Source organism: Stegodyphus dumicola, chromosome 3 (genome assembly GCF_044657685.1).
Source record: "Stegodyphus dumicola isolate Sdum_Otavi_A_Nest chromosome 3, ASM4465768v1".
NCBI classification, from domain to species: domain Eukaryota; kingdom Metazoa; phylum Arthropoda; class Arachnida; order Araneae; family Eresidae; genus Stegodyphus; species Stegodyphus dumicola.
Genome location: NC_140770.1, coordinates 84,677,636 through 84,688,603, shown reverse-complemented (window position 1 = coordinate 84,688,603; position 10,968 = coordinate 84,677,636). Strand labels below are relative to the sequence as shown.

Below are 10,968 nucleotides of genomic sequence, written 5' to 3'. Positions count from 1 at the left end.
TTTCACGTCTTTTATAAAAAATATTAATAAAACATACCCGAAAATGCAACATTTTAATAAAAAAAAACTGTTTATGGATTTAGTAAGGTAGCATTTATTTATTTTAATTATTTATCAATGGAATCTCACCATTCTTTGATTAACTTTTCCTGGAAGAAAGGATTCGAAAATTCATTACCGGCAGGTAGCTGTTGGTGTCACACTTTCTGCCCGATGGATCATTAATGCGCATGCGTTCGACCGAAAGGGAGTTTACCAGTTCTCTTATGTAGGCCAGCGTGTTTCTTAGTTCTCTTTTTCAAGAAAAAAGTAAACAAAGCAAAGTAAATGGCGAGTGGCGCTTAACGGTGACTGTGTTGGAATCAGAACTAAACTCGACTCCGCGCAGTTCGAACGTGAGCGTGCTCCACTTATTCTACTGTTTTCAATTGTATGTACGGAACAGGAATAGCATGAGGTCGCTACGGAACGCCGCTCAACAGGTAAGTGCCCGGCGGGCCAATTTTGAAAAATCACTTCGAGAATTTTTCTCTGTTATTATTCAAATATTTTGTTTACATTCTGAACACGAAGACTGTTCCAAGAAAGTATAATTGTGATTAGCCAAGCTCCAGGGCCATGCTGGCTCTCGGGATGTAGTCCTGAGCATACGTGAGAGAGTATTCATTCAAAAGTAAACAGTTAAGCCCTTTCTTTATGACTGAGTTTATGAAAAACAAATTGATCGAATAAGAATTTTTTAAAATTTATTGTAGAATTCCTTTTAGAGGGTTCCAATTTACTTGGAAAATTGTGGAATATCAGGGAATGACAGAAAAAATATACACTTTTTAAAAAGTCAGGGAAAACCAAAACTTTTTTTCAAAAAGTCAAGGAAGACTACAAATAATTCAGATCAATCTCCTAATATTAAAAGTTCATGTCTTAAAAATAACAACCAACAAACAAAAGTTATCGCTTTTAAACATAAAGTAAATGAGGAGTTATTGTAACCTTTATTGTTCTTCATAATGAAGTAACTGCAACAGAATGTGTACTTGATTTTATAAAATAGATAAAATGATAATATCAGTTTGCGATACTTCACAATATATATTCAGTTTGAAAGAGATGCTAGAAGCTTATTGCACCGCATGAAGAAAATAAAGAAATGAAAGTAAAGCGCTCAGATACTGCTAAAAATTATTATTACAAAAGAAGCACAATTGAAATAAGAAATATTTAAAGAAAGAAATGTTGGAGTATTGTATTGACTTGTGAAACCAAGATTTTGATTTTTAATTTTAGCTTTTTTTTTCTCTTTGCTAATGTATTTTTTATTCCTCACATTTTTGCAAAAATACGAAGTGTAACTCAGCAGTTACAATATTTTGTAATTATACGTTATAATAAGTAACTGTACTAATTAAAAACTTTTTCAAGCTTATATAATTATTAGCTGTTTAAGTTTTTTTAACGCATTGTAAGAATAATATTTAATGCGAATTATATAAACTTCATAAATTTTATTCGCGGAGTAAATGTTTTTTTCCTACATTTGATATTTCTTTTTAAGAATACTACTTGCTTTTTGAATGGCTTAGGTAATATTTACTACATAAAGATTTCTTTTATTTGGTTCGCAGTGATAAATAAGATAACTTATGCTTTTATAATGCAATTAGTTGTTCCAGTACCTTTTCACAGAAATGAGTAAAATTATTCAGTTAATAATATTTAATTTATACGTTAATTATCCATTAAAGTAATGGTTTTAAACGGACATATCTTCAAGATTTTTTTCTGCTGATGAGATCTGCATTGTCAGCTTTTTTCAGAAAAGAAAACTCTTCTGTTAATCATAGTTGCGAAACTTTCGAGCTTGCGCTTCGGTTATACTTGGTATTTGGCTAGGTGTGGCTCTTATATATGTCTTTCGCATTATTGTAGCTCGAAATAGATGCGTTCTTCGTTAGCTGTTTTTTTTTTTTTTTTTTTTTTTTTTTTTTCTGTCTTAATTTAAAATGATAAACTCAAACAAGTTCAAATAAAAGGTCATAATGCTATAACTATTGAAATGAACCTAAGAGTGTAGGAATATATTGATAATATAGAATTTGTAAATTAGATGTGCCACATAGCAAACTTAATGTGTTACTAATATTATGAAAAAGTATCCCGATGCTATTCAAAATGTGAGCAGATATGATAACAATAATAGTAACTGCCATTTTAACTAAATAGAAATTGATGCTTTATAAATATATAGGTACAGTTGTAGAGATATTAGGTTAATTTTTGGAAGCAGGGAAGATGAAAAAAGAGCAATCGCCTTCGCCGGGAATCGAACCACAGACCTCTGGAATACCGATCCAGCGTGCAGAACAACTACGCCACGAAGGCACGCTAGGAAGGCGGCAGATATACCTGATACAATAAATATATTAGGTTGGGCCGAAAGTTATCTTGTAAAAATATACCTTTCGTTTGCGTATATCACTAAAAGTTTTGAAAAATAGCGAAACTTTTCTATTTTTCGTCAATTTTGTTTATTTACTAAACTCACTACCATCGAATGCAGTTGTTCCTAATGAGAATTTTGGGGCATGAGAAACATGAAAGAAGTTTAAAACTTGTGACCTCAAGTTATTTATTGTTTGCGCAAAAGGCTCATAGACACAAAGTTTTTGGTAAAAATAGCAATATTTCGTTATTTCTAATATTTTTTTAATAAATAAACGGTGAATATATTTATCATTTTTAATTTTGTTATACAAAACAGCGCACCTTAAAGTTATTTTTGGGGAAAATTATGCATGATACATTTTGATAAGAGTCGTCTTAATCAAGCCGTCTGTCTCTTGCGATCAGCGCCACACTCATTTTTAGATGCTTTGGTCACATGTTTGACACACCGTTCTACAGCTTGAGTGTCACAAGGAAAGCCCCGGGAATCTGGTGCAGCACTGTGACAGTCTTTAACAGATTTTTGATGTCCTCGTCAGTAACATTCCTTAATAGTGAAGGAGGAGAGATATTGCAACTGCCCCACCAAACCATACTGACTTTGTCTGTTGCTTCAAAGTTGACCTTTGGCGTGGTGAAGTTTCAGGGCGTGGATAGTCTTTCCCCTGGAAAGTACTAAATCTTTCAACAATCGGCGCAGCACTACTTCCCTGATATGTCTCCTTTCATCGCTAATAATTGCAAGAATCAGATTTTCGAGATGAGCAAAGAAAACAATCTACTGAGTTACTGGGTTGATAAACTTGCTATAAATTGTGAGTTAGAAAACGTGATGTTTTGGTGCCTTCAGAAACTATCTTTGGAACGTCTGTGAAATTTTTGCTAGTTTTGAATTTTAAACCAAAGAGACGTACACCAATTTAAAATAGAATGTACCAACTGCCTAATTTCATCAGTATGTTTTTCTAAGCTCCTAAGAAGTCTACGAATTCGATTTGCTTTCATCTTGAGTGGGAAAGCGATCCAGGGACATGAGATGCTAAATCTTCTAAAACTGTGCCTGACTTTATAGCAGCAGAAAATTCAAGTAAGCATAACTCATCCTTTCTTAGCAGTTTTCTCTCAACTTAAAGAATGGAGAATTCAATATATTCAAAGCGAACCAGTGACAGCTTTTCACATCCAGCGAGTTTTTCTTTGAAGGATTTGCGTCATGTGCTAAGACCATTCAAGCAATAAAATATGTGATGGAACTGCAACTCAGTGGAGTGAAGGAGAAGCCTACTGCAGTGGTATCCTAACGTGCAGTTAGGTCTGGTGGATAACATCAGTTTTAAAACCGGTATTAATTACAGTTTAATCGCTCCTTATCACATCAAATCAAACGAATTCTCAGATACTGTCAAATAGGAAATTGTGCTAGAATAAATAGGAAATTGTGTATATTTAGCATATCCTGCTGAGGAAGAAACAGGGTTGATATATATTCTGATCGTGGTCCTTGTATGAGAGAATAATGGCCCTCTTTCCCAGTTCTTCGAAAATGCTTTAAATTTTGTTTTATAAACCATTGCGTCATTTTTTTCCTTCCATCAGAGTATAGACTTATATTATTACGAGTTTTTTTATTATTATTTTATTTTAGCCAAAGACATGAGAAGTGTCTGAATTATCACATGTCTAGTTATATAATAGTTACAATATACATAATATTTACAGTTATGCAGTATAGTTGAATAATATTTGAGGATTATAATCATCATTTAAAAAGATATGTAGTAAAAATTACAAAGTATTGCTATGCTATTTTTACAGAAAAAAAATTGTGTTTTCTGAGATTTTTTGCGTAAACAATACATAATTTGAAATTACCACTTTTTAACTTTTTTCGTGTTCCTCCTGCCCTCACATTCAGATTAAAACCTAGAGTGTCTCGATAGCAGACCTAGAACGTTAGGTAGCTTAGAAACTATAAAAAGTTGATGAAAACATCAAAATTTCACCATCTTTTAAAACTTTTGAGTGCGATGCTCACACGAAAGATATAATTTGATTTGAAAATTTTTTTTAGTTTTGCTTAGCTAAGCCATAGGCAACATTTTCGAGGTATGGAGATAGAAAAATTTAAGCAAATTTTTTTTTCTGCCCATCTTAATATATATGTCCTTTTTTACCCTGATTTACAATCCGTAATTTTTTTTTCTTTTAACCTGTCGTTAGACCTTGAGGTCCATTTTCACACAGGCAGAACGGACGTTTGATGAATATCTTGAGTAAAAAAAGAAGCGAAATGTGATTTAATGCGTAGCAGCAATTAATTTGTAGGTATTATATATGTCAAATATAATAGCTGAAAACTTTTTTACCTAAATTTGCGCATAAAATTCATTACCCCTCGAAGAAGATGCATTGTTCCCATTTAATATTTAAACATTGTCCTGGTAAAATAAAATTTTTAGATGCTATCATGCCTTGGAAACCTACGGATCAGATGAATGGATAAAATTCAGGAACAGCCTACCGCAAGTGTTACCTTTACGTGAAACATAAAACCTTTAATTTATCTTCCACGCGCTGTCGCACATAACCGAGTATTGTCATTTGAAAACGTATGAGATCTTAATTCTTCATCCAAATTCATACAGTCTGTTATTAATTAACTAATTGAGTAATTTAGAATCAAAAACTGAGCTTAATAATTTAAACTTTTATTTTAATTTTTAGTCCAGATCTGATTAAAAATACATAGAGACTTGAAATATGTGCATAGTTTACATTTGGTCTCTACATTGTTCTATCTGGTAAGATGTCCATAAAGATAATTTGAAATAAAAGCCTCTAGAATCAGGAAATAACAAGTGTCTATCATTCTCGTACATCTTGTCATTTGGTAAAATAGAAAATATAGATACACGCTTTTGCTACTAGATATAGTTTTCTCTATTTTAGTAGTGGAGATGATGAATAATAGATTTAGTGTTCTGTCTTGAACTCAGAATGTTTTAAGAATTCTATCGCAGCAGAAAGAAGGCTGCATCAATGGCCGCGTAGTTAAGTCTTCTGAGCAGTGAAGGTTCGACCTGGCGGATGCTGAATGCATTCAAGCAGCATGTATGGATAGTTTTCGTGATTTTTTTCATGTCCAATGTGAATACAAGGCAGTTTCCTTTAAAATGTCTTCCATGAAGGTATATCTTCCAGTAATCGGATAGCTGTTATGCGCTTTGCCTTATCTAACCAGCAGAAAGCGTTTATAAAAAGGAACAAATGTCCATTTTCGGATTTTTCTTTAAGCTATGATGCTATGCTTAAATCCTAAAGCGCCGGGTACGGTATGAACCTTTGTGTTTACGTATGTGCGGAATAAAGAATAAAAGCACGTAATTAAATATTCAAACGTAACACGTCAAGTTAACGTTCGACTGTGCAACAAGAAAATTCTTAACTGTCTCCACATAACATGTCTCCACATGTCTTAAGTCATTTTTTTAGAATAAACGAAAAAACTATTATGACTTTGGAGCTTTAATCAAGCATAAGATATATAGTTTTATAGATCGGTTATATACGGTAACTCTCATTTTCCTTTACCACTGAAATCCTTTTTTTAACTGCTGACACTGAGTTCAGAAATTAATTTTTCAATTAAAAAACTTAGTGAATTGACTTATTGACCTTATAGAGGAAAACTCAATACTTGCTAAAAGATTAACTGAGCAATTATAAGAATTAAATTTTCTTATAATTGTTTTCTTCTTATAGTAAATTTTCTTATAGTGTCTTTGAGTTTCAGTATTAGTTAAAAATGAAAAAGTAATTTTGTTGGATAGCAGAAAGAAAAGCGCTTTTTTAATAAATTATTATTTTTCTTTCCCTTTTTTTAAATTAAAATTTAATAAATTTAGTTTAAAGGTAGAATTTGAACACTTCACTGTCGTTTTTGTTGAAGAAGCTAATGAGCCAGAAAATGTATGAACGTTTCGGGAGTTCACTGTTTGTTTGCCCTGAGTTCCAAAAGTTGAGCATGCAGTGCAAATTAGAAATTTTCAAAAGCGTAGTTGAATGTGATGGCGCAAAACCGCACCGGATGAAGATGGCAGTATGCAAATATCATAAGTTACAATCAGTCGCGACTGACTGCCCGATATACGAGTATGATAATTAAACAGTCGTTGAAATCGTCAACATTCTGGACTGTTTGGAGAGGTTCATTTAAATGTTAATGCGAAGTATTTGTAACGGTAGTAGGATAATTTTTGACAATATCCTTGTTTTCATTGCTGAAAGAAGACGAATGATAGGTATTGAGCGGTGGCGTGAACGCATTGAAGTAAGATAATCAATCAAAAGATGTCGCTATTTCCTGTGGCATCGATTATTAGGTAATTTCTCGAATGTGGAAACAATTCCAAATAAATTAAACAGTTGTTCGGAGATCTGTCTCCGGTCGACCGAAGGTTAGCACTTATTCTGAAGATCGGTACATCGCTATAGTAGCCAAGCGGAATAGATGAAACGACCTCCACAATTGTTGCATCCATGGTTGCAGATTCACTTGGTAAGACAGTATCTGCCAGTACTGTTTGTGAAAGACCCATAAGGGTTTCGTTTGGTTTATTAGGTTATCGCAAAGTACGTGAGGGCTATCTGCCTAAGGAAAGGGATGCCTTCTAGGAGGACATTTTAAGAGAATCTTGCTTGAATCCATGTCACACATGGAGAAAATCACGAAAATGTCCATGGAACCAGTCCGTTGCCTGGTATCAAATCGAGGTTGAACTATCAATGTTCAGCACTTTACTAGTCTACAGTTGGTGGGCTAACAAGAAGGGACTGTGGTTTCACTAACCGCTCAATTCAGAGAGGCAAAATTATAGTAATGTCGTCAACATCCCAAATGAACTGTCTCAGATTGGCGCAACGTCCTATTAAAAGATGAGCCCAGATTTGCGCTGGTATTAGATGATCAAAGTGTAAAGGTCTGGAGAAAATGAGGCACGTGGAATAAGTCCCAGAATATTATCGAACATATTGTATTAAGGGGTGACATCATCATAGTGTAGACTGGAATTTCACCGGTATATCGCATTTAGCTGCACCTCTTTAACGAGAGCTCTTCTAACAAGCATATGCTATGGAAGCATACCTTGGTTTTCTTGTTAAGAAATATGTTTTAAAATGACTGATAAATCTTTCGTATATAAGCTAAATTTTAGCCAAGGTAGAGGGAAATTTGTGAAATTTCAACAAAAGTCTGTTTATTTGGATTTTGCCTCCCATAACTGTAGAAGTAACGCTTTCACAGATTTTAAATTGCGTTAAATAACTACTACATTCTGTCACCAATAAATATGGAAAGTTTAATAAAAACTGAAAGATTTGATCAGAAGAAATCCAAGATTATTTAATGGAAAAGCTAGGTTATCAACTTACTCCTGCAGATAGAAAGTTGTTTATCAATTCATCTAAACTAAGATTCAAAGCAGTATCAATACGCAGCAGTACCAGTACTTAATTACATTATGAAAAATATATCTCTCTGATTTAGATGGGGGTCATTATACTAAGTATGGTTGAAAAATTTGTGGAGATTTGAAGACCACTGCCATGTTACTAGGACTTCAAGGAAGACTAAAGAAACACTATAGTTTTCCTTGCTTGGGAAGGAGCAGGGAAACAGATCATACTGTATTGCGAAAGAATGGCCACTGAATGCTTCGTTTCCAAAACAATGTAACATTAGATTCACTCCACCAGTAAATTCGAACAAGGTACTGTTACTACCTCTGCATTTAAAATTATGCCAAACAAAACATTTATTAAGACCATGAACTAAAATGGAGAAGACTTTGTATATTTTAGACATTTCCAAAGTTTAATGACGGGAATGAAAAAAGGAATAGTCATCGCCTCTAAATTCGAAGAATCTTACAAGATAAATCCTCCTTAAGAAATCAAATTATGCTAAATCAGGATACCTGGAAACTGATGGAGTGGAGCATGGATTTCTGGGAAATACTACTCAGAAAATTACAGGTAATTGGTTCAGGAACTCTTGAGCAGCTTTCACAAGTTAGGGTGCAGAATGTGGTTTTGAGAATTACTCTTACAGTGTCAGGTGTACATTTTCTTGAAAATTTAACAAACATAGTCATAGAAATCGTCAGGATATTCAAAAAATGTAGCAAAGATATGAAAATATATAGAGCCCTAATATGATAGGCTACTACTGATGGCCATTATCAAAGCGAAAAATAGCTAAAAGTGTTAAAAGTATTTCTAATTTTTAGAAACTTTCTACATTAACTGCATACTTTAATTTAGCATGCAGAAATATCGGTTACTATCAACTCTCTGGATTTTCCATAATGCACGTCAATATTTTTATTTGTTATTACGTAGATTTATTCTTAACACCTATTAGAGAAATTCTTAACACCTATTAGAGAAATTAAACTTAAACACCTATTAGAGATTTCTAAACGTAGCACTGATAAATGGACATCTTGCTAGTAGTAACATTAATTTACTGTATTCTGTGTTAACTTCTGTACGAAATAAAATTGTTATCTGACTAAATTTCATAATTACATAAATATATTAATGACAATATAAGTATATTAGTGATAACCATAGTTATCGATTAAGAAAATTAGAATATTTTATCCCTTTTTGCAAGGATTCACGTTCCTCTTGAAATACAAAAAAGTTATATGTTACAAGATTTTTACTACAATTTTCATGTTTAGGAATGTGAGTTTAGTTAACGTGACTGTTATTTGTCCATGTAACAGTGGGGAAAAAGTTTAAATTTGCTAACTCATGATATGACAAAGCATGTTGCTTAAAGGAAGGGATGTTTTTGTGACTGATTTTATAAGGGAAACTAGTTGGTATTCACAGGTTCATTATAAACTTATAACTTTACTCAATAACGCACTAAAAGGCTGATAAGTTTAGAGTTTTGTTAGAAGGGGGAAAGGAAAAACAAAATTTTAGTTTAGAACTAAGTAGGACTTCATTATAATAATGAAAAGGAAGCCAGACAAACCACAAGGCAATGTGTTTTACAATTATTGACTTATTATAACAATAAGTCAACTAATTATCTCATCGAAATTCTAATTAAGTCAACTAAACTAAGTCCAGAAAGGATAAGAAAGTTTGAAGTTTTACAAGAAAACCAATTCCTTTCCCCCAGTCCTTTTCAGAACTAATTTAGTTTTTAGGAGAAATCTTTGAAGAAGAAATAATTTGATTCTTTGTGATACTGGCATTAATTTATCTCATTTCTACAAAAACAAAAGTTCTCCGTGCAGTAAGACAATTATGAGATCAAAGAAAGTTTTTATTTGAACACAACGTAATATGTAGAATTCAAAACAATAGCAGCATTCTCGTATTAAATGCAGTCATCTGACCGTGGGAAATAATGTTTCGAGACCATAAAACAATAAAATTAACTGCAATGTTTTTAAAACTTTGTTTAAATATTTTTCCGGAAATAGGATGAGACCATTACATTTAATGTTTTCAAAGATTGCGGAAAATAAGTTTCGGCAAACAATTTATATTTATTATCTGTGAACAGTTTACAGATATGCTGATGGCAAGGTGATTGAATTTGTTGTACCGCTTGCTGTAGGCACCAAATTCCTTCTGCTTAATTACCTACTCACGTTACCAAGTACCGGTGCGCTTAAAAGTTTCTTACTATGATTACTCAAGCGAATTTAGGAGGAAGAAATTTAATTCGTCTTCACTTCTAATGTATAATAAACAAGTTTTTGTTTCTTGCAATACTTTCACCAGCTGAAATCCATCAGTTAATTATAGTAATGGCTCGAATGCTCTCAGTAATATCATCATACATGATTGATTTCACTACTTGAAATAAAAACAACATGATGTTATTGATCATCTAGGAAGTAATTACTAAAATGGATCTGAAGCAATAAAAGAAGCCTTCCCGAGATTTAGATTATTATGTCTTTCTCAGCTCACACTTTAGTCCTCAAATCCACGTGCCAGATACTGTAGCAAACACAATATGATAAAAGTAATAGTGATTTAAGAACAACTTATTTATATATAGTAATTCATAGTTATTGAGAAAACAACTTCAAGAAGTATAGCTCATTTTATACCAACTAACAGAGGACTACTCTGTATCTCTCCTATTTCTCCTGCTATGTATCTTTGCTATCTTAAAGAAGTTATTATTTAAGAATTTCGCAGTTCTTCACGTAGGGCAACCACTACGCCTATATTAAAAATTTGTGGATCTCTTCTCAATGGTTATTGCACCCTAGCTTCATCACGACTGAACATTTAGCTGTTCGCTATTGCTATTTCGACGTATTGGCTATTTTATATGTAGAAACAGCATAGCTTTAAAAAGGTTCTTTTAATACTAAATTCACCAAAGAGGTATACAAGGATCGAGAGAAAAAAATGGTTTGTACATGAAACCGATCAGAATTCCAAGGGCCGAAGAATTAGCACGAACCTTGTTTCTAATTA

At 32.9% G+C, this 10,968-nt stretch overlaps 1 protein-coding gene across 1 annotated transcript in view; it reads left to right on the top strand.

Moving 5' to 3' along the window:
* Positions 1-326: 326 nt before the first annotated feature.
* LOC118186881 (uncharacterized) overlaps positions 327-10,968 on the top strand; it is a 146,351-nt gene continuing 135,709 nt past the window's right edge. Inside the window, exon 1 of the mRNA XM_035357078.2 lies at positions 327-482. Within this exon, the coding sequence (XP_035212969.1) occupies positions 453-482 (30 nt within the window). The 5' untranslated portion in view covers positions 327-452. The remainder of the gene's footprint in view (positions 483-10,968) is intronic.